This window comes from Cloeon dipterum, chromosome 1 (assembly GCF_949628265.1).
Source record: "Cloeon dipterum chromosome 1, ieCloDipt1.1, whole genome shotgun sequence".
Taxonomy (NCBI): domain Eukaryota; kingdom Metazoa; phylum Arthropoda; class Insecta; order Ephemeroptera; family Baetidae; genus Cloeon; species Cloeon dipterum.
This window is the reverse complement of record NC_088786.1, coordinates 5,547,507-5,572,003: the sequence shown is the minus strand read 5'-3', so window position 1 is coordinate 5,572,003 and position 24,497 is coordinate 5,547,507. Positions and strand designations below refer to the sequence as shown.

The 24,497-nt window shown below is 43.1% G+C and overlaps 1 protein-coding gene across 3 annotated transcripts in view; it reads left to right on the top strand.

Annotated features, from left to right (window-relative positions):
• LOC135939633 (fibroblast growth factor receptor homolog 1-like) overlaps positions 1–24,497 on the top strand; it is a 31,314-nt gene that overhangs the window by 5,936 nt on the left and 881 nt on the right. Inside the window, exons 1-16 of one of the 3 annotated variants that reach the window (XM_065484123.1) lie at positions 8,904–8,925; positions 11,284–11,441; positions 17,961–18,147; positions 18,256–18,689; positions 18,753–18,928; positions 19,038–19,185; positions 19,245–19,643; positions 21,271–21,464; positions 21,922–22,057; positions 22,196–22,325; positions 22,382–22,517; positions 22,738–22,978; positions 23,229–23,530; positions 23,759–23,952; positions 24,077–24,217; positions 24,275–24,380. In XM_065484123.1, the coding sequence (XP_065340195.1) occupies positions 11,351–11,441; positions 17,961–18,147; positions 18,256–18,689; positions 18,753–18,928; positions 19,038–19,185; positions 19,245–19,643; positions 21,271–21,464; positions 21,922–22,057; positions 22,196–22,325; positions 22,382–22,517; positions 22,738–22,978; positions 23,229–23,530; positions 23,759–23,952; positions 24,077–24,217; positions 24,275–24,380 (3,015 nt within the window). In that variant the 5' untranslated portion in view covers positions 8,904–8,925; positions 11,284–11,350. Of the gene's footprint in view, positions 1–8,903; positions 8,926–11,283; positions 11,442–17,960; positions 18,148–18,255; positions 18,690–18,752; positions 18,929–19,037; positions 19,186–19,244; positions 19,644–20,876; positions 21,062–21,270; positions 21,465–21,921; positions 22,058–22,195; positions 22,326–22,381; positions 22,518–22,737; positions 22,979–23,228; positions 23,531–23,758; positions 23,953–24,076; positions 24,218–24,274; positions 24,381–24,497 lie in introns of those variants that run through there. The other 2 variants (XM_065484115.1, XM_065484131.1) reach the window with 2 other exon arrangements.

Genomic DNA, 24,497 nt, shown 5'->3' with positions numbered 1-24,497 from the left:
GTCGCTAAGCGACTTTTAACGGGGAAAAGGAGGATTTTGTGCCAAATGTTAGAGATAAATACGTTTATATACAAAATTCACAGAGGAGACTTTGAATTTTCTGTGCGTTTCATTTGAGGAGAATAATTTTCGTTGACACACAAATGAAATTACGACACCAGGATATATTTTTAAATGTTGTCCTACAAGCAATTTCAGAGTTTTGTAACCATGACGCCATTTTGAATTTGTAGTGTTGAGGGTGTTTTTGATTATTATCTAAATTTCGAGAGTTCAGTACATCGCAATCAAGGTTGTGCCACTGAATCACGATTCAACTCAGTGCCCTGCTTCCTTTGAAGCGCAAATTCCCGCCCAGGCACGCAAAAAGTTGCTACACGTGGTCGTCCGCTTTCGCTTCTCGTTCGCTCGTCGTGTGAGCGTATTGGGAATCGTTAAAATTAGTTGAAAGGCATCGTTAAAGGATTCCACTCTCATTAAAAATCGTGTGTATCACATTTAGGTGCTGCGCGCGGTAAAAAGCCGTCCGTCTGGTCTTTGAGGCCCGAAATCCGGCGGCTGCAGCTCTCAGAAGGAGTGATAAAACCACTCAATTGTTCCTTTTAATGATGCTCCAATTGCGCGGCAATTTGATACCAAGCTGATTGTTGCAAATAGGCGATAACATTAAGCCTTGTTCTGTATTAAAACTTTTAAATTACGTCTTTTTCTCTGCTACAGTCATGTCGCCAGGAACTAATTTTAACTTTTAAATAAAATGTTTTTGTTTAAATTATTTGTATATTTATTTATTTATTTATATGATATTATTTGTAAATTAATGTTCATTCATTCAAAGTGCCGAGGGATTTCACTTTGAACTCGTCTCATTTTCTAATTCCACGTTTAATTAGAGTTGCAATATTTGGGCTGACACACGTAACGCTTGGTTAAAACCATACGACGTTTTTGCCCGTTTGTTCGTTCTACGAATTGGCGAGTGCGAATTATTCAATTAGACGGTCGTCTAGCATAAGCAGGACCACATGTAGACGGACATGTCCTTGCCCAACGTGCAAATCCAATTAATCTGGCCTGGCACCAACGAGCTCTGTCCTATGCTCTTGGCGGGTGGTCCGCGGCCGCGACAAATGAAGAAAAAATCGGCGTCGTCCGGCGTGAAAAATCGTCAGCACGACAGCGCTCTTGGAAATTTGTTCGGCCGGCAAATATTTGTCCAAAAATACTTCTGGGAAATGTGCACGTTCATCTCGGGCTTCTCCTCGATGTGCAAATTTTCGCACACTGGAAGGTACCATCAACGCTAATTGCAACTTGCGAGTCAACGGCCCGATAAACTTCGCTGGGACTGACTCACGCTTGGGCATAAAAAATTTTGGTGTTTGAACAGATTTTGTGCGGAGGAGGGTTTAGTGAAAAGCTTCTTTCACTGTGGTTCCTGCCAAAGCCAAATATTTTACAGTCGAGAAGGTCAAGATCTGCAAAAACGTTTTCGCCTGTTGATTTTTGCACTTAGCGACGAGGTTATTACTGATTTAATCGTCTATTTTGAGTGATGAAAGAAAACTCGAAATTAACGGTCTAAAAATATTAAAGTCACACTTCTTTTAATTTTTTTGTAATTAAAAAACTATCAAAAATCCTTTACTTCTACAGTTAACAATTTTTGCAATGCTCGTTCGTTAGATATTTCTTATGCAAATATTTTGAGCTGAGTTGACTTTGCGGTGAGAGGAAAAACGGTAGCAACGGAGCGATGCCAGTGATTGTGATGGGCTGACAATCCAGAAGCGGCGCTGATGATCTCAACGCTGTAACTTTTTTGCCCCGGCGCTTGTGCGGATCGGATTTCAGAGCCGACCGGAATTTTGCTCCGTGCGTACGAATTCGATGCAGGGCAAAAAGTGCGCGGGAGGACTAAAAAAAGGGACACTTTTGCGCTTTCCTGTCGCCACTCAATTCAAATTAGCGTCGAATTTATAGGTCTACACGTACGTGGTTCTGTGAATTCCTCTGCCCCGGACATCGTAAGAGACACTCAGTTACAGCCGTTTGCGGTGCTCATTAGCATTTCTCAGCTAACGGTAACCTTTCTCTAATGAAGGGTCTCGTTACTGATATTCATTATGAACTAAGTAAAGTCTGCAAGAAACCACTGACATGAAAAATTAAAATGTGCTGTGGGTTGAGATGAAATTAAAAATTGAACTTCTCGCGATAAAAAAATCGCATTTTATCAGCGGAAATACGATGATCTTGACTGTTTCCGGCAAGTAGTGTGTGAAAATGGCAGACAGATGAGATCGAGGGAGATGATTTTTTGCAACGCTGAAGAATCATCTTCCAATCTTGCGAAACTCGCAATCTCTAATTTTCTCTTTCTTTTTTTTATTTACTCTGTTAGTTTTTTTATTTGTGGAAACTTCTGTTCTCACCCGTTTATACAAATGCTTGCAATTTGTTGCTGATATGCGGGTTTGCACTTACTTGTTTCTTCGAAATCGGATTTGCCGGCGAGACGCTGATATTTAGGAGGTGGAGGTGCTTGTTGTGACTTTGCCAACGTTCAATAAATAAACATCTAAATACACTATGCGCGGTCGGCGCGTATTTACTTCGCTTGCGCTTGAAATTCGTTCTCGCCGAACGGTTTAATCAAAGTCGTGACCCGTCGCCATCAGCCAATTTAAATAAACAGCCTTTGTGAAATTTATTTTCAGCCTCAACGCCACGGATAAAATAACCAGTCGATGATAAAATCGGCGCACTTGAGCAAAATCAGCGCAGAATAAAATAGACGCAGTGACGTCTTCTTTGTAAAAACAGAAACTGAAAGTATTTTAGGTACGTGATTAAAACGTTTATTTGCATCGACACTATAATACGGAAATAATGCTTTAAAGGTACGAGGAAATTTTGAATTAATTTAGGATAGCATGATATTTGTATTGCAGATTTTTATGGAAAGTAATGATGGTGTTTTTTTCTACATTTTAGAGTTATGTTTACTTTTCCAATCAAACAAATTTTTGCACACTTCCGCCATTCCATGTTAAAAAGCCCCTCCTTATTGTCGGCAACAAGTGCCTTTTCATTCCCGACCCGAGCAGTTGTGACTGTTCAAATTAAGAATCGCCGCTTTTGTACATGTGCCCGGCGTTGATCAGCACAACCGTTGTGCGTGGCACGCGAATATGGCCGGCCTGTCCTTTCACGGAGCCGTTGTCCTCGCAACCTTTGTGCCTATCGAAATTCGGCATCGAGCAAGCGTTGTGCATTCGGATTAGGGTCCGTTTTGCGCCATATCGAGCTGAAAGAACTCTCTTTGAGCAACAACAAACGCAGCCCGAGGTGCATGTCAACGAGGCGAGTATGCGTGCGCGACTGGAAACGAAATTAATGGCGTCCCCAACGAACGCAAAAGCCAGTGAATGAATTTGGCACGTGGACACCTGGGCCAGGCCTGTGAGAAAGAATTTGCAAACGCTGCGCGCCTACCGCCGTTGAATGACAAAACGAGACAGTCTAGCAAACGAAATAAATTCGCAAAATCCGCACTGGAAGGCATAAATTCAGAGCCGCCTTGACATCAAACACGCAATGCAAATATTTTTCAGATTTATTCACGCGTACGTGTATAAATTCCAGCTCAAAGCGTGGAGTATTTTTCTCTGATTTAAAGATGTGGAACGAGCCTTTCAGAAGCAATGCTAATAAAATATTACGAGCAAAGAAGTGTGTTCTTATCGCGGGAAACATTCATGCTCGGGCGGATTTGCGTATATGTACATATTTACCGACGCCCACGCGGCAATCGCGCCGTCGCTAAATTTGGTTCGGCGCTCAATTTTCGGGGCAAACGCCCGCTTATTACGCGCAAGCCCTCTTTTAATGAGCTGCTTGGAATAAATTGTGCGCGCACAGGTAAAAAAATGAATGGATTTTTCGCCTTTTCCCATAAGCGGAGACGCGTGCAACCATAAAGCCGGCTATTTATTGCTGCAGCGGGGTTCCATTAACTCCCAGGTGGTGCGGGACAAGACATAATTTTCACCTCTTTTCACATGACAACCCGTTTACCTGGGGACACGTCGCTCTCCTTACGTGTCTTCGTCGTCAGGCGCATAATAAAATCGCTGAGTGGCGAAAGGTGCCGCCGGCCCATTTATTTATTGTTACAGGTTAATCTGACTGGTTTCTGAGCGAGCAGAAACAAGCATCACACGCACCCGACAGCAGAGGCGTTTGCACTTCGGGGTTGTAAAGTTGAGTGCATTTTCGTGTGCGTTTTTCCACGCCATGCACTCCTCCAGGCACCAACGCACGACTGGGAAAGGAATTCAGAATTTAAAATTGGCATTTAGAGAGTTAAAATTCATGAATTTTAGATTTGAAAAGGATTACTGAATTTCCGAGTGCAAATTTGTAAAATTCTATGGGATAAATATTTGTCACTGATGGCACAGCTAGTTCAAAAAAATTCCTGCGCAGAATGTTGCTTTGAAAATCATTCAGTTATGACAAATGCAAACTAAAAAATGAATAAACTATGACTAGAAGCAACGCTTGGGTCGTCCTTCTCTAGAGGAAGTAGTTTGCCTCCATATTTGTGACAGAGCCTCAGGACGCGCAGGAAGATGAACAGCGCACCCCCCTGCAGCCCCTTTTTTGTGCTTCACACACTTGATTCGTCTCGTTTTTTGTGTGCCTCTGCGTCGCCGACGCTCGTTTCTTTGCGCTCTCCCGAAAATTGATTCCGACGGCACGGCGCAGCGCAATTGTAATAATTATTGACACGGTATTGGCTGCCGAGACAACCTCTTAAATTGGTGCGTCCGCTTTCTCGCGGGGGTTGCACCCCCTCGCACAGACGACGAGCAACGGACTAATGAATATAAATTGCCGTAACGACGTGGGCCAAATTAGGAAATTAGTTTCCTCTTTCTAATATCGATCTTCTAATTTCCGCGTCGAAAATAGAATTAAAGCACTGCTCAAAAATACTTCATTACAGTTACGACTCGCAGAGAAATGATAAAAATCATGAATCATATTTAAAAAAGTAATGCAGTTTTACCATTTTAATTTCTTCTAACGCTACTCGCCCAAAAATTTTCGTCCTGGAATCTTTCAATTTTTTTCGGGGAATATTCTAAATTTATTTGCTACAAAACTTAACCGTATCTCACACTCGAGAGCTTCAAAAACCGTTCTCTTGCAGCTCCGACACAGCTAAAATTCAGTGGAATCACTTTCTCGCATCCTCGTAGTTTCCTAGTTAGACAAAGATCAATGTAAAATTTAAATTCGCAATAAGAATTAGTCAAACACTCTTGAATGGGTGCATTTAAAACTACTATCCCATTCGTATAGTTTTTACTCTAGGCTCATTCAAACGATTTTTTCCAATTCATACTCCTCGGGGGTTTAAAACATATGTGCTACGTGAGAAACTGTTCGCTTCCATTGAGTTTTCAAGGAAAAATCTTTTAAAAAGGTTCGTTTTTCTTCCCATACAATAGCTTTTTACACAGCACCCAGCCTCCTTTCACATTGTCGTGAAAACCCTCGACCCCCAAGAACAGGGTTTGCCATAAAATAATACATATTTCCGTCCAAAAGTCAGACGCTAAGTTTTTACAAAGAAAGTCGCCTTCTAATGAATATGCCACCCAGAAGGCGTGAGTGAACTTTGTGCGTCTCCCGCCAAAGTGAAAATAAATAACCCTCTCTCCCTCGGTGGTCAGAGGAGCTGTTTCCCATGAAAAAAAAATACTAATTATATTTATGCATCTTCCTCGCTGTTTTATTTTCGAGTACTTCCACCCCAGAAGTAAAGAAACATGTGGGAGTAATAAGATGCTAACAAAACTGCTTCTCCTAAGCAGCGGAGGAAAATAGGAAAAGAATGACGCTGCTTGTGTTTCTCTGTGTGATGGGCACGAAAACGAAGACGCGCGTTTCCAGCGGCGCGCAGCAGATACACGCCGGAGTCGAATTTCATTCGTATAAAGTATTATCCTTGAGCATCCTGCGCCGGGCAATAAAACGAAAGACAAGCCGGGGATCATTTCACGGGCAAAATGCTGTATTAATGTGCTCGAATGACTGTTTTTGCCGATTCCAGCTCCAGAGGCTGCTTAATCTGAATCCAAGATATTATATGCGTCTCGGCCATAAAAAGTAAAACTAACTTGCTTAAAAATATATATGTGAGTTAAAATTATCAAGAGCGAAGGGATATTTTGCTTGATTCGGACCTTTCCCTCCCCCAACAGTCCGGTCCATGCTCTCATGCTCGGATGGACGCTCTTCTTTGATCCGCTTACGATTGTAACGACAAGAAAGACAGGGTCAATTGCTATTCAAGAAAGACGACTGGCCTGTCAGCGCAACAGGCTGATTGAGGTCAGTTAACGAGATCCTCAGCTCGATTAGCCGCTCCTTGTGTATATGGCGCACTTTTGAAAGCTGCTGGTAGGGGATGACAATTCCATCAGCTCTATTTCATCCCTAATCCAGCACCCGCAGATAGAGAAGCTGTCAACACAATATTTCCTCTTGACAAATAATACTGTTCAACTTAGTTGTATTATAACCACTACCTGTAGCGGCACCTCGATCATAACACAGGATTAAGCCTCTTTTTACCTTGGAGTGTAGAAAATGCGCATCAACTGAAGGGAATATCACAGGTGCCTTTTGGAAAAATAATTTTTGAATTGTTTTTTATCAGCCAAACCTTAAATTTCAGCTTTTGAGCTATTTTGCGAAAATCTCTACACAATAAAAGTTAATGCTTTTGTTTGTGCGGCCAAAGGACTAACCAAGCTTAATGTTAATTTTCTTTCGAAGGCCAAAAGTCGCCATCATCGCATTGCTTTCGTTCGTCACTGGCGCCATTGTGTGGGAGAGAGCGTGTGCACTATCGGCTCTGCTTTATAGCCAGACGCCCGAGTGAATTGCTAAGCGGTTTGATCCTTTATCGACAGCGCACAGTCGCTGCCAAAAATGGGGACACGGCGACGCGGACGCGAAAACGCCTGCTGCTGCGATTGTTCCCGCCGGCCTGGCCGATCCGTCATGGAACGAATTTTTTGACAGCCGAGATATCTTCATTTCAAGCACCCCTTGCAGCGCTTGCTTTCCCCGCTCGTTCACTTCTCCTCCCGCTTTTCCCAGATCGACAAAGAGAGGTTCAACAGGTGCCAGAATTGCTCAGTTCCCAGGGTGAAATGCGATAGCAAAGTGGAGAAACAAATTAAACGCCCCCAATAAAAACTGGTGAGGCGTCTGCGATCGATCATCGCGTTTCACGTGTCGAGGCTGACTTAATTCGGTGGCCTTCAGGGGTCGGAGGTGCACGGATTCGTCAAGAGCACGGCCTGCTCCTGTGTTTCAAGTAGAGTGATAAAGGGATGATGCACCGTCGCAACCACCAGCACCAACTTGAAAAAATACTCCCCCCGGGGGTCTGGAGATTAGGATTTTGATAAGACGAATTCCCTTTTTTTCTCCAAGGGGAGTTGATCATTTATGATTCCATCCGCGTGTCTCGCTGCCTGTTTTTTTTTTGTTTTTTTTCTCTCCTCTCTCCCCGCCGAATTAGCCATTCACGGGGCGTAATATTTTGATATGGAGTGTCTCTCTGTTTGTTATGTGTGGGTGTTGTTCGCAACGCTCGAGTGAATGGCTAATCAATCGTCGAGTTGGCTTCTGGCGTCGCGGCCAATTTCGGCGGTGGCGGCAGCGGCAGCGGCGTTCTCACTCACAGACATAGAAGACGAAAAATAAAATAAAAGGAGAATGCCTATCGATTGTTTGGCCACTCGCTCGGTGCATTTCAATCGGCTTTCATTCAGGCCGGCGACGATTATTCAAGTTGGTAATTGAATTTCTCTCTACTAGTAACGTACGCTCAGCTAAAGAACAATGGGAATATATGAACGGGCTGGCGGTACTCTTCCTGCCCAGAGTATATTAAGGAAATTACATCAGCAAAGGCAAACAATTCAACTGACGTGGCCGTTTGCTGCCCTTTTTTCCATTTTTGCGATTGTAAATATTAAAGTGAATTGAATCTACAAAGTAAATCAATGTTTGTCTGTTTTCCACCGACACAAATGAATACTTACACGCCGGAATTATTGTTTACCATCAAAGCAGATCCCAATCTCGAGTGCGGCGTGAAAAAAATGATGTGAGCGAGGCCCACTTGAACTCTCAGCGTCGAGTAGTTTATGTGGACTAATTGCACGATGCTGCACAAGTGCGTGGATGCGAGACTTTGATAGTTGTGGAAGAAAACCACACGCTCCAGCTCGAAAATCCGTATAAAAAACTCTGGTTGGAATGGACCTCGGCGCCATGCAAATGATTACAAGAGCAACGACCGTTTAAGCAATTAAAATGTTCCAAATTTCATGCTATGAGCAGAAATCAAATCGAGCTGCTTCCCTTTTGGTATGGGCAGTTAAATTTCAATTATGATCGAAAACTGATTTAAAAATCAATCAATCACGCTGAAAGCCAGCTGAACGCGTCCGTTTCACTCCCACTCACAATTATAGCAGCTGAAGCAGCCAAGTTTTATTGTTTTCCCAAGCGATAAGCTGCTCTCATTTGTTATTTTCTCTCCGCCAACACCTTTCTTGACTAACTCAGACCTCCATGTGTAAATTGGAGAGGAGTTGCGAGCTTTTCTTTCCCGCTGCTGCTTCTTCTTCTCGTCTGGTCGAAAGATAAATAAAAGCTGCAGCAGCGCGTGGATTGATGATAAATAAACAGCAGGCACGGCCAGCCAGCCAGACTCTCAACTCTTTCTCTCTCGAGCGCGCGTCTCAGTTTTTACACCTCGGATCGTCCTAATGAACTGACTGCTCTTGTTTAATACAGTCCTAATGTGCCAAGGTCGAAGGGCATCAGGTGCGTAGTTTGCGCTTGCCCACTGATTTCTCATGGTTTCCATATAGAAGGATTAAAAATTAAAAAAATAGCCACTCTGCTGGTGTTTGCTGAAAAACTAAAGCCGATTAATATGATTTATATGGCAGAGAGTGTCGATCGGATTTATCCTTCTGTTAGATTTCTAAACTCGGAGCTTTTATGCAACGTCCATTATTTTCTGCTTTGCTTTGGTTTGTGCATTAGTAATATTCGCATTTTCTTGCCAAAGATCTTCGCCTGGAATTATTTATAACCAGCATGGCCCAATTTAAAAAAATGATTTCTCGTTTACCCTCATGGTTAATAATTGATTTGAAAGATCTGTGTATACGTTTTGATAATTCACTAAGCATGATTTGTCGACATCCAAATCACCCGTACGGCTTCTGTTGAATAAAGCGAGCAAGCGTAAAACAATAATCACTCATCTAGCGTCACATTAGTGGAGAGAGCCGAGAAATAAACTGAAGCGAGCGTAATTCGTCAAGCGGGAGCCGAGAATTATATTTACGAGTCGATTGAGCAAGTGGAATTGGAGGCAGAAGGGAAGTGTCAAGCGCGATGATGAAAAGGGACTCAAATAGGATGATAAACGATTCGTCGTCGAGATAAAGCGACTCCTATAATATAATTCAACCTTTCCGGGCCACTCTGTCGGTATCTCGATCTCAGGTTGTCGCTGACACTAATTTCGGGCCTGATTGTGAGCCGAGAACGATTGGCCAATCGATTAGCGTGCGTCTGATTTGCATTTGAATGCGCAGTAAATCACTTCTGCGCCTGCAGCGTTGTTGATACGCATTTAATTTATCGCTTGTTACTTAATTGAGCTGACTCACATGCGCAATTTCGCATACTTAATACCTCACACTGCTTGTTGAAAAAGATACTTTGCACGCTTGTTGACGAGACACTTTATATATTTGCATTGGGACGAGTTAATACAAGGCTTGCGCCTTTAAAAGCGAAGTTTGCGTGCGCTTATGAATTATTTATAGCACTTGACAATATTTTCTTCACGCAAAAAAATAAACCAAATTAATATCAATTTTGGGGAGTAAATAATTTACTATTTTACGATAGTCAACTTAATATTTTTCTTACATTATCTATTTGAGGTACGGCTCATAAAAATTCATTTTTTTATTCGCGCGAAGATAATTTCCGAAACATAATGTGTTTGTGTGTTCATGTCTTCTAAACAACTCGTACTTGTTTGTAATTTATTACATAGCTTCCATTGTAAGGTTGTTTAGTTTAATGTAGATGAAGTCCTCACACAATCTTCCATCTTCAAGTTGTGCGAGTAGTCTCACAGCTACACCGGCAATAATTAAACGTCTCCCTCCAAAGTTGGAGACATAAAATGCAAATTCCCAAGACATTTGCTTAGCAAGTAAAAAGTACTTTAATACTAATTCGAAATCCCGGCTCGGCAATTTTCTCGGGTGTGACAGGTGTGTTTTAATCCGAGCAATCGAGACGAGTGCAGAGCCGCTTTTTCTCAGATACAATGTGAGCACAAGAAATCGATCCTTTGATCAGCAGCAAAAAGCGTCCGTGAGATTCACCTTCAGCGGCGGGCCAAACAACTGTTTTACACGCGCGCACTTTCGATTTCAAAAGCGCCCAAGCGAATTGCGTCCGCGGGGCAAATTCCTGCCAGAGTACCCGCCGCGGTTGGGACAGGTCATGTACGTAATACGCTCGGCAAAAAGTGGTATCAAAGGAAACCTGCACGGCCGGTCGTCGTGACAAACATTACTCGGCCGTGTTCGATGCACGAGATAAAAGTGCATTTCGTGACTTACTCCGTGGCAAAAACAATAAATTATGCGGCTTCTTCCTCGCTGCAAGAGTGCAGCCAAGGTGAACGAGCACTCTCGCGGTGGGGACAATTTATTTACGTGCGCCGAATTGAGCAAAAGGGCCGTTTTTGCGGCGTTGCCCAAGAGAATAATTCGCGATTGCGACGTTGAGTGATGATGCTGCACTAATCCGTGATTGATGACGGACGCTGTTAGCTGCAATTGTTGTGATATTTAAATGTTTTATCTGCCGTCATTTGCAATGAGGCTTGAACGTAAATCAGTATGAGCCAACAAAGAAAAATTGTACAGTAATTTCTTTTGAGATTGCAAACCTGCTTAAGATGCAAGGCTAAATTCTAAGAATCGCAGGGGGTTACCGTCACTGCAGACGAATAATTAACTCTGCGGTGCTGAAAAACAGGTTCACCACCACGATTGTTTCCACTAATTAGCGGCGTTTCGACCTGTAATTTTATTTCGCGTCGACATGCACCCGAGTCTAAAGAATTCATTTTATTTGTTGCAGCCTTATTCGTGTGAGAATGCAGTCGTCAATAATTGGCAACGCGCAGTTGTGAAATTGAAGACGCGCCATGGAAATCAAGTGCTACTGCTGGCTCCTTTTTGTGCTCTTCTGCTTGGCCAACGCCGGACCAAGGTCTTCCAGGGTCGTCCAGTTGCTGGGTAAGTAGTGCAATCAGTCTAATTGCATTAATCGAGCGTAATTTTACACTGAATGCCCTCTCGGTACTCTTTTTAAGCTGTCCCTTTCTCTCTCAAAGAATTCATGGCATCACTTTTAAGCATAAAAACCGTGACGTCATTTCTAAGCACTATTATCGCATTTTTAATCTTTCCTTCCTTTCCCTGATTCAATGCGACCACTAAGGTCCAAGATCAGATAATATAGGTGCAAAGTTTTATTGGTCACGTAGGCTGCCGGTGAGTAAATAGATGGAGAAGTAAATGATCTAAACGAATCCATTCCGCACCACACGTCGGCCTTTGTTTAGCCGCAGACAAAAGTTTCCGTCGCTTTTCTAATCCCACTCGGTTTTAACTATTGCCATTGTTTGCGCCGGCCCAATTTGCATAAAATGCTGCGCGAGGGAATCTCAGTCAATAAAGGTTAACTTGACATACGCGGTAGGAAAGCCAAAAAGTTTTGATTTTCTTCTCTATTGACTGTCATGTGTTGCTTGGACCCACGGGGGGCCGCAAGAGCGATTTTTCATTCAGCTCGGCCTGAGAATTTTCTCTCGGCGTCTTCAGGGTCACTATGGCCTGAGAATATCGAGTTACTAGGCCCCAGCAGCCCCTCAGATGGGTGCTTTGTGCTCTGTGCGTGAAGCTCCCCACAGGTAGCCGCAGGCTCCAAATTCCTTAAATTGAAAAAATCTGGCCACCACATGTGCGCGACAACGCACATGCAGAGTCGTTCAAGAACAAGAGTCTTAAAGTCGGAAAGAGAAAGACCGCGCTTTTTCGAAAATTTCCGTTAAAAACACAAGAAGTACCTTTCTCTGGAGTTCTTGAGGGCTTCGTAAATATTTATTATTTATCGATTGCTTATGCAAACATCTTTTGAAGTTGCGCTCGCGGCCGCTTTGAACCGCGGGTTCATGAGAATCAAAAATTGTTTTGAAGAAATGGCGTTTTCACGGAAGCAGCAGCTATTTTTGAATCACTTCCCCGCCCAAGCAAAGCTAGGTCCTCGTCTATTTAATGTCGAATCTCGTTAATTTTCGGCTTGGATTCAGTAGAACGGCTGCACGGTGATGAACGAGCCCGTTTTATGAGGTGAATGTCACAAAAACGGTGCGTTGTGCGCCAAGTAAATCACTCCCGGCCGCCGCACCATTTTCATTGGCTTGCTTAGAAATTACGACCTGCCCGCTCGACCGTGAAAGGAATTCGAAATAAATGTGGACATTAGCTATAGAGGAACATCTACCTTTTCACGCTTTTCACGTGGGGTTGCAGGGGGAGGGGCTAAGTGGAAAATGAATGTCGATAATCTATTCGAGGGAGGGAACTGGAAAGTTTGGAGGGAGAAAAAATGGCATACAAAAAGGTAATGCTAAAGAAAGAAAGCTTGTTCGATTCGTTTCATTTGAAATTCATAGAAATGAATTCGGAAATTTTATGTTTTAGGCTGCGGACGAGAGCCAAGTCAAGTAGACCAGCGTTGCAATTAAGTTTCTTTCTCGGACAGGATTTCACAATGTAAAACAAAGTGCAGAAGAGCGCGCTGGTTTTTCTGCCGCGGCCATCTGCGCGTGGCGCTCTTTTGGCACGAGTCTTGCCATAAAGGCCACTTTTAACGTCCCAATTTAACCGTTGTTGGTGAAGATAAACAAATTTTTATGAAGCAGCAACGCCGGCCCGCCGCGCCATTCGAACCAGCAGATTAGATTATTTCGAGGCTCCGATTTCCGCGTTGGGCAAACACAGCACGCACGTCGGTATTATTATTCTCGCTCGGGCAGCTTTTGTCCGACGCCGAAATTTGGCAGGCGGCCAACGCAAATCAAATCTGAGAACGAGATTGTGTTGGAAAAACAAAACAACAGCAGCAGGGGTGAGAGCCTTAATTGCAGCTTGTTTAAAATGTCAATTAGTAACACAAATTTATGCGTTTGTTTGAACAGATCAATGTGAAATTCCGATTCAAAGCACCGAAAGCAAGTTTCCTGGTTTATTACACCGCCGCTTTGCAGAGTTCACAATTGAGAAATTGTCAGACGACGAGTCACCCTCATCGGGAATTATTTTCTTTCGCGCTGCAAACCGCTTTTTGTCTCGCTTTTGCGTTTGTGCGAGAGTCGCCGCTCCTTCCCTCTGGTCTATTTTTTCTCCCCGCGTTTATTTTGGTTTCAAACAAGGCGAGGATTTAAAATTTAAGAGGCACGCTATTTGCTTGTCAAATAGGATTTTTCATTGGCGGCACTAAAGCCGAAGCCGGCACTCACCGAAAGCGCCGGGAATTCGAGTTAGACTGACTAATTCCTCTCAGGTTTAGTACGACAGCTCTCTCGCGTGTTTGCCCTACCGAAATGTTTCCACTGCGCTAATTATATGAAAGCAAGGCAAGTGTTGATATTCAATCAATCGGATTTTAAACGTGTACTGCTATGCCAGAAAAATTTAAAAATAATTCGTGTTTGCAAATCAATTTTTAATGTTCGTTATGCAATAAAATAAAACCAATAGGATCAAAACATGAGACTTGATATCGGGATCACAAAACATTTTGGAATTAGGGAATGCTCTCTGTAAATTAAGGAAATTTTTGGAAAAATACATGATTTGATTTTTCGAACGTTTTAGAGATGTTAGCCGAGTCTTGATGCGATCATTTAAGATTAATAAACTACACATCCATTCGCATCACTCTGATTGATTGCTCTGCGAGCAAAATTTTGTCCGACTGTCAGAATTTCCGGTTGAACTCGTGTGTTTGGCACATGACGTCAGAGGCTGCAGGTGAAGTAGGCGGGCTGGCAGAAAATAGCCACATTCGAATCTAAAATAGACGGCGGCCACTGCGGGAAGATCATTTCGCCTCCATGCGCCGATTACAAATACGAATATAATATTGCTTCCGCCCCGGAGCCTGAAACTTTGCCCACTGCTGCCGAGAGCTTTGCTATCGCGAAATCGGCCAGGAGTCGAGTTACAAGTGAGGCAAGCGGCATGTAATTGCAGGCACACTCTCGGCTCCAGAGCAGCTGAAACAAAGAGCGGGCATTGAACGCGCCAGACCCGAATAAGAAACGAAGCTGACGAGGGTTGGAATAATAGACAAACTGTGGACGCGGCCGAGGATGTTTTAAAAGTCGTTACAAAACCATAAAACTTGTAGTATTTGTTTGGCACGGCCGAGAGTTAGTGCGTTGAAACAAAGAGCGGGAGAGGTGACACAATCGCCGCCTTTTATTCCGAGATAAAGGAGGCGACGGCGCTTTTAATTCGGCTCTAATTGCTGCTGTTACTGCTCCGGTAAACAGGAAGTCGAGGATGCGACGGCCAAAGAGCGAATGGCTATAACGTTTCATTCAGCCGAGAAATCAGAACATTTGTTTTAAAAGTCGGGCGAACAGGGCGAACATTGTTGATGCCACGTTTCTTTCTATAGGTGTCCCTTGCTTCAGTTAATTTATTTTCAGCTTTAATTGTGTTCAAATTAGAAAAGAAGGGAGCTAAATTTAGTCTTGATTTTAACTTTAAAACTTTATGATCAAAAGAGTCAAGAGTTATTTCTAATAGAAAAAAACGCCCGGCTTAATGCTTCGTTTTGAACCACTAAGAAAAAGCCGGACAAAAGATTTTACCCTCCCCTTTTTATGAATAAAGGGTTGTCCATCCTTAGAGAGCAATGGCACGAAAAAGATAAATGTGAAAATGATGCTTTATTTTGGTGAAAGCCACGCAGCAGTAAAAGCCACTGCGGCGAAAAACCTCGTTTTCCTCGTGTGAAGTCGAGGAAAACGACCGCCGCCGCACACGCTAGCTCCAATTATGATTCCCGGCAGTTTATTGTTTCTAATTTACGAGAGCCGCTTTTGTTTACTCGGCGTGGCTGAATATACCCTGCTAGCTGCACTTACTAGCAAACAGTGAGTACGAATGTGGAATTTGAACGGCACCCTATACGCCCTGATGCATTTGCTTATTATTCGTGTGGTTTCTGCCAGCGCAATTCGAGCGGCAACACGTGTTTCCAATCGCTTGCGCGCGTGCAGCGCCTCCGAGCCCGCATCTGCTGGCAAAACGGCCGGGAATTTGGACTTTCATGCTCATGTTTCCCTGACACGACTGGTCGATATTTTTACCACTTAAATCGCTTACTTATTCGACTGTTTAAAAAGCTCCAGTAGGTTAAAAAGTAAAAACACATTAATACATTTCGCTATCAAGTTCTATGTATTTAAATATTGACCCTCAGCATGTTCACTTTGATAATTATTTCCACCCTGAGTTACTAATATTTCAAATTTATAATTCTGCCGTTTTCGGTTTGAGTCGGCGTGGCTCTGGGGTGATCGAAATTATGACAAATCGGTGGCACATGTGTGCCGTGTGTGAATAATCCGTTTGTCACAACATTTGGAATCGCGAGTGCGGTGTAACATCCATCGGAGACGCTCATGGCTGCTGCAGTCACAGCATCAGTTGGCGCGAAACGGCTCGAATTTATGAGTGTCACAAAATCCGCTGCAGAACGAGAGATACAAACACGTGCACTAAAATCTGGGTATAGCGTGTCACGCTTAGTTTCAGCGGCGGAAATTCTAATCCGGCTCAAAATGAAAATGGATCAACAGTGTAGGCCGCCCAGAATCCAATGCCTCTCCGTCTCAGTAATTCTGATGAGTTGGTCCATTTTTGTTTTATTTTTTAAATTTAAAAAAAAAATATTGCAATTGGTTCTCTAAAAAATTCAATAGTTTAATAATATATTTATCATTGCTGACTAAAAAATTTAATTGGATGATGATGAATTCAATGGAAGCCTATTTCAAATTGACAGACAAGATAATACTCATAAACTAAAATTAGCGGCAGGCAAAGAAAATAGCGCGATGAGGAAAATTGCAAGCCAGTGTTTATCATGTGTGCAGAGTCGTGTCGAGCTGCTGGTCGGCCGCTGGAGCTATAATTAGGCAGAGGCGGAAAGTGCATATACATACGCGGCGAGATCCAGAACGCTCGCGCGCGCACATCTTACTTAATAACGCTGGATGTTTCAGCGACTGCGGTTCTCGGAAGCGAAACTCGGCCGATAAACATTAATTGGTCTGCAGATAGAGATAATAACTTAACAAGCTGAAATTCCTCAGAAAGCTAATCGCACCTTTTTCATAATTAAAACTGCGTGGGTGGGTGTAAATCAATAAAATTCAATCTTTCTTGCCAGTCTCAGCTCTAAAACTCATTATTTCGGTAATTGAAGCGACTGCCGAGTCTTGATTTAACTCGAGATGAATAAGTCGGAGCGAGCGGGGAGACAGTGGCGTGCGGGCGTTTCACTTTTTTAATCTCGCGAGAGGCAGATGAGCATGTGGGATGAAAGATGCGAGGCGCGCGCCTCGGAGACTTTTGTGTTTACAATATTCGGCTGCATGTGGTGAGCAGGTGAGGCAGCTGAGCCGGATAAAAAATCGACTTTTAGCAGCGTTCGGAGAAAGGGGTGCACGCGGGACCGCCGAGAAAATTAATCCCAAGTACAATTCACGGTTGTCGTTTATGAAAATATTAATCTGTATTTTACGAAGTTTAGTATTTCAGTTATTAAAATGAACATGGTATTTTGACTTTTTAAGAACCATTTTCACACAATATTCGGTATGGTTTTTCTAATTAGTTTAAAATGCGTTCTAAACAAAATAAAGTTCAAGGACGAAAGATAGAACCTTAATTCTTGCCGTTTAATTGAAGTTGGAGTAATATTTGTCTTTAATTTTACATTCATATTTTTCTACGCCCTATTTGACCTAAGAAAATGGATTTGAGCATGCAACCAACTTGAATAGTAACGGATACACCTGCAAATCCACAGTTTCCACCCCCACACATAAATTATTTCGAAGCGCACAACAAGTGGAAAGGTTATCGATATTAAGACTGGAGGTCACTCACGCCGTTGGCTTCACCGAACAACTCTCGAAAACAAATAAACACACCAGATGCATTTTAATTCAGTAACTTTGATGCGGCTCCTAACGTACTACAGATATCTGGCCACCACATGGCTGCCGCCCCTCCGCACCCCCTGCGGGCAAACCCGCCCCCTGAAAAAGTATCTGATGTGCTGTAATAAAGCGTTTTTAACGAGCAGCATGAAGTCCGGACAGCGCAGCAACGTCGGAATCTTTCCGTGTGCGTCACTTTGATGTGTTTTGACGACGTTTCGCTCTTTTACATGACATCCACGCTAGAAATAATCGTAGAAACGCGCGGGCGCCGCAGTATTTGCGCTTTGGCATTGGTGCGCCTGCCACGGCGCCTCGTATGCAATCCGGCCGGCAAGCTCGTGCTGCACGTTGCCTACCACCACAATAATTCTACTTTTATTGACACACATTATTAAAACACAAACTTGGCTAAATTATTATCAAGTCAAATCCACTATGAATAATCAATTCATCATTCTTTCTGGAAACTAATTTTGATACTTATGTCGTTTATTTTGTGTTGCAGCGTCCAAAAATACTGACATTGTTGTCGAGGCCGGGAGCAAGCTGCAGATCCAATGCGGTGCGGTCAGCGGTCCAGACAATGACAGCAGCGATTCTACGACGGAACAGACAAAAACCCAAGTAAAATGGTTCAAGAACGGAAGGCACATTGTCGCGAAAGGAAGCAACATCAGGATCACTAAACTTGGGTGAGTGTGCGCCACTATTTTGATCAAGAGAATTAATAAAAATAAAACAATATGTTTTAATGTATTTTGATTTGATTAAAATTTTAAAACTGTAAAACGAACGCTCAGGTTTCATCTGAGACGCGTGCGTGACAGCGACTTTGGCGACTACGCGTGCATCCCGACGGACGGCGAGTGGCGCAACGTGAGCGTGCGGGTTGAGACCGCGGCGATCAGACCCCTGCAGCCTCTGGCGCTTGCCTTGCAGCAGGAGGACGTCCAGCCCGAGGACGAAGAGCCGCGTCTCGAGCCCGTGACCAACGAAAGCTTCTTCTTGACTCCGGGCCAGAACTTTGAGGTGTCGTGCATACCGAGTGGTGGACGCCCCTTGCCTAGGATCACGTGGCTCAAGAACGGCAAGCTGGAGAAGGAGCTGCTGACCGCGCAGGACAAGTGGACCCTCAGCATCCCCATCGTCACCCTGGAGGACCAGGGCAGGTACACCTGCGAGCTCAACAACCGGATGGGCCTTGTGCGCCAGAACTTTGACCTTTTCGTCTCTGGTGAGTTCTTGTTTGGAATTTTATTTGGAGTTTTGGTCTTGAACTCTATCTGTCGCTTTTCAGACCGAGAGCCAATCTACGTTTCCGGCCAAGAAGACAGAAGTGTGCCTATGTACAGCTTCGTGGTGTTCACCTGTCGGACCAAGGGAGAAAATCAGGTCACCTGGATCAAGAGGAGCGATAACGAAGATGCCTCTTTAGTTAATGATCCTGACTGGGTGGAAAGTCACCGCGTCAAGGTTGTTAAACTTCGCTTATTAAGAAATGATTATTGTTTTATATCATCATGATAATTAAATGAGTAATAATCTGGCTGGAATCTTTTGTGACCACCTTTAATTTTTGCAGTCGCGAGGAATCAATCCGGACGACAGCAGGATGCTGGCTTTCCAGCAAGTGACCGGTGCGGACAGCGGCTGGTACGACTGCTTGACCATGGGTCCCAAGAACACCGGCGTTGTAATCGAGTCCTCGTCCCGACTTACCGTCATGGAAGGTGAGCTTTATTTTGAACGAGAAAAATATTAGCAGCAATTTTGAAATTCGATTGGGCAGTTCCCCTATCAGTGAACACGGACACGAACGAGGTGGAGGACCTGCCGGGCGAGGACGCGGAGAAGGAGGCCAACTCGCTAGATGGCTCGGCCGGCTCGTACAATGAGACGGAGGAGCTGCGAGCACCGACCTTCCACAAGCCGGAGCGGATGCACATGGCGCAGGTGAAGCCGGCTGGCAACACGCTGCGGCTCAACTGCAAGGGCGAGGGCAACCCGACGCCCAACATTACGTGGTACAAGGACGGTGCCGTGCCTGAGAGGGCCCTCGGCGGCATCCAGTACGGCCAGTGGACCATGAAGTTACAGGACCTCATCACGGCTGACTCCGGCAACTACACTTGCGTGCTGTGCAACCAGCTAGGCTGCATCGACTACACCTTCAGGCTCGACGTAGTCGGTGAGTACTCTTTTTCCTGTTTGAATTTCATCGGCAAAAATTGGAAAAAATCTGTTTACAAAAGAAATAAGACTAACAAATGGAATATTTGCCTTTAAATTATCTCTTGATTGGGCAGCAGGTTGTGAGTAGATACATAGGGCAGTTTGTGCCCATCAAATTATCCATATATGGTGATCCCATATATGGTAACACTGACCTATCTTAACAGTGACGTCATCGACTGGCCAACCTACAATTATTGACCATTGTCAAGACATCACAACACCTTCCTTCTACACAGGAAAATTAAAAAAAGAAAAATTTGACATTTTAAATTATATTTTTTTAAAATTATAAATGCAAAATATATTATGATAAAAACAATACAATAAATACACCATTACAATAATCAAGACCTCACTGGTAAAGAATGAGCTCATTGTAAAACTTTTGACAAAGGTGCATCTGCTCTGATTCAAACAACTTGAATTTGATATTGAGACAACTAAATGGATTTTCATCGAATCGTCTCTCCACCTCAATCAATTTTGGGTGTGTTCTACCCATCAATATGCAATGAGAAGAAATTTCTTCCCTTTTCGCAACAAGTTCTTCACATTCACATATATATGCTGTCAAACGAAAATCACAACTGTTTTTCAACACACACAAATATAAATTTTAACCGTTTGTGCTTGTTTTCACATCAAAATTTCTGGTCACGCCGCTGCACTTCTCTTTAAATTTAGTTTAAATTTCTGACGATTGGTGAAAACATATTTTGCATTTTATAATAAATAAAATTTTACTTGTTTCTTTTTTTAATTCTCCTGTGTAGTAGGAAGGTGTTGTGATCTCTTGGGGATGGTCAGTTGGAGGATGGTCAGATCATATGGTGGGCAGAAACTACCCTACATATCTACTGCTGTTATAAACGGAAACGTTCTCAACAAAATAAAAATTTTGTGCGCCCATATCGACTTATAAATCCACTAATGCCATTTGTTATGTTTTCTACTTGTTATTATTTAAAGTGGATTTCCATATTGCATGGTGTGTGATGTAGAGAGGTGTAAAATACTACAGCAGGAAAGATTGAATGAAACAATTTTAGCATTTTTAATATTAGTAAATTAGAGAAACGACCTATTTTGATTAAATTAATATGATAATCAGTCTGATCATGATATATGATTATTGTTATTGTCTAGTAGAGTAGAGTTTTGCACGTTTGCCTGTGTGATTTTCTAGAGCGATTCCCCCACAAGCCGTACATAAAGGAGGGCTTCCCGCGCAACACGACGGTAGTGGTGGGCGAGATGGCCGTATTGCAGTGTCCCACCCTGTCCGACCTCGAGCCCTACATCCAGTGGATCAAAACCAACATCAGCACAATAACTGACGATTCTGAATTTCCACAGGGCGTCATTGTGCAGGTAGAGCAGGATAAACTGCTTTGATCGGTGTTGGTGTTCCAAAAAAGCGGTGGAGGAATAATTTTCTTGTTTTGGTTAGGGTGCGGTGGCGGTCATTATTAATGTGTATTTGTTGGTGGCGGATTTTTTCTCTTTTTGTGCTTATCCGATTTTGATAATTGTGATCATTTTGACTAATACCAATCGGTTTGTGGTGTGCGGGTGAGCAGAACGCTTGATGCACCGGCCCATTTTTACGACGCGGCCGCAGAACTCCACGGTCAAACTCGGCACCAACGCCACCCTGATGTGCCAGGTGCTGTCCGACAACTTGGCGCACGTGGCCTGGTACAAGGTGCCAACCGGCTTCAACCCTGCTGAGGAGGTCGAGGAAACCCCTTACGACGATAAATATATGGTGAAGGTAAAAAACGCGAATTTCGCATGCCGATTGGGATCATACTCAACGTTTTCTGCTTCACTACCAACCGCTTTGAATGTGTGTGAATTTTATACGTTTTAACATTTTCGTGCATTTAACTTTTGCTTCTGCTTCAACTGATTTTTCTCGAAAATTATTTTTTTTAAAAAAACCCTCCAAAACTCCATCTAAGCTTTTATTTGGAAGCCATATAGGAAAAATTGCGCTCCCAAGTTTCTTCCTCCTAATGACGTAATGTTTGATTAATATTCAAGGTAATTAGAAATACAAAATCTAAACTTAACGACTGTCTTATTGCCTCATTTAAATTTTAAAAAATAGGTTTAACTCGTTTTTTCTGCTCTGCTCTCTTTTGCTTTTAATTTGTGTGTTGTGACTGTTGCGAGGGTCTCTCTATGAAAATCGTAACTAAATTTAATGAGAAATTTATTCTTTTCAGACGAATACCAACTCAACTTCGCCCCAGACCCTGGAAATCGCAAACGTCACCTACGATGACGAAGGCTGGTACGCTTGCGTGGCCGGAAACAATATCGGCTTTTCGCACAGCATGGCGTACATTCGAGTTGTCGACAGTAAGTCACGTTAACACCTTTTGGCCCCAAGTTGAATATAATTCCAAGTAGAAATCAAGTTAATTAAAAATGTCTAATCTGCTCAACAAATTAAAAAAAATATAAACTTACCTGATAGTATTTTTTGCACCTCTGCAGCTTTGGAACCTGAGCCAGTGTTAGTGAGAGCGCAGCACCCTCTGATGCTTAACGTGATGCTCGGTGTTATGTTCGCCGTCTTCTTGATCGCGGTCATCATCACCATCGCCATGATCAGAAGACTCAAGAGGTGAGCTCTCCTTGTCTGCTATTAGCAAACAAAGTTATACTCTTTTTGAATCGCAGGGAAAAAATGAAGAAGCTGTTAGCGATCGAAAACGCGAGATCGGCCGTCGTTAAGCAGTTCATCAAGACGGTTATCGTGGAAAAGCAAAATTTGCTTGAGCTTGGTGCCAGCAGCTCTCAACAGGACGTTGGACTGGTGAGTCATCAAGAAATAGAACGAATTCGAATAAAACTGCATCTAAAATTTTAATTTATATCTTGTATTATCAAAACTATATCTGTTAAAAAAATATCCAAGACAAATATTAATAAACCTGCCAAAATATAAATTTGCTAGAAAGGCGTGCACTTTAAAAATATATGAATTTTTCTTCCCTTTAAGTCAAAAATTTTCAAATGAGATTTGCGAGTTTCAGATGATGCCAATTGTGAAAATCGAGAAGAAGACGACACTGGCGTCTAGAACGAGCTCAGCCTCTATGTCCCCAATGTCCGAATACGAGCTACCCCTCGACTCTGAATGGGAGTTCCCGCGCAACCTACTCGTCTTGGGAAAGGTGCTTGGCGAGGGTGCTTTTGGAAAAGTCATGCAGGCCGAGGGCCAAGGAATCCTGGACAGCGGAGTTAAAACAGTCGTTGCTGTCAAAATGCTGAAAGGTGAGAAAGGTGAAAATCTTCAAATGCAGGGAATTGCAGGATATTTCACTGCGACATTCCCCTTTTATTGGATATTACATGTTAGAATTGAAAATCAGCTACTAAAGCTTTCAAATCCGCGCAGCTTTTTCTATTTCACTAAATAAATATTATAGATGGAAGATGGTTGTGCTTTACCAAAATCTTTAAAACAATTTCAAGGATTTTGCTACGCGATAGTGAATCGATTAAAATAAATCGTGTTTTGTAGAGGGTCACACAGACTCTGAGATGTTGGACCTGGTGTCAGAGATGGAGATGATGAAGATGATCGGCAGCCACATCAACATCATCAACCTGCTGGGCTGCTGCACGCAGGACGGTCCGCTGTATGTGATTGTCGAGTTCGCACCGCACGGCAACCTGAGGGACTTCCTGCGTAAGCACCGCCCCTCCTCAGGCTACGAACCAGCCATCGGTCACTGCAAGGACAAGAATACTCTCACTCAGAAGGACTTGGTCTCCTTCGCTTATCAGGTCGCCAGAGGCATGGAGTATCTCGCTTCCAGAAGGGTGAGACTGCATTTCTTTTTATAAATGAGTCAAGTTTTAAATTATAAATTGATTAAAATGAAGTGTTTCACGATTTAACTATTTGGGGAGAATCCTTAGAGGTTAGTTAATATCTGCTCTAATTGGTCCTCCTTATCTGAATGGAAATTTTCCCCTTCCCAAAGTGTTTGGCAGTTATACAAGAAAAGGAGCTCCCAAAAATTAAAATTATTCCTTTGTTGATTATAGTGCATCCATCGAGACTTGGCGGCCCGAAATGTCCTTGTGAGCGAGGACTACATTCTGAAGATTGCAGATTTTGGTCTGGCAAGGGATGTGCACCAACACGACTACTACAGAAAAACCACAGACGGGAGACTACCAGTCAAGTGGATGGCTCCTGAGGCGCTTTTCCAAAGAGTCTACACCACACAGTCTGATGTGTGAGTAAATTATTTATATATTTAAAATAATAAGAAATTAAAATAATTGCTTCTGAAGCTTAAAAATAAAATAGTTAGCTGCTCTTATTAGCCAAGCGAGAAATTAAAAATGTTTCAACTGCAGGTGGTCTTATGGAGTGCTCCTGTGGGAGATCATGACCCTGGGAGGGACACCATACCCTTCTGTACCTAGCGTGGAGAAGCTGTTCCAGCTGCTGAGGAGCGGCCACCGCATGGAAAAGCCACCATGCTGCTCACTAGAAATGTATAAGAGTTGTCAAATCCAATGAAGGAGAGGGTTAAAATGTGTATTCTCTTGCAGTTATATGATGATGGGCAAGTGCTGGAACTACAACAAAGATGCGCGGCCCACCTTCACTGAACTTGTAGAGGAGCTGGACCGGATTTTGACCATCACGGCAAATGAGGTGAGATCTTTACTTCTTTTTTATCATATATGAAAAGTAATTAACTGAAACTTTTTTGTGTTCATTCCTAAATAAATTCTTCTCCCGACCGTTAGTAGAAACCATTTAAATTAATTT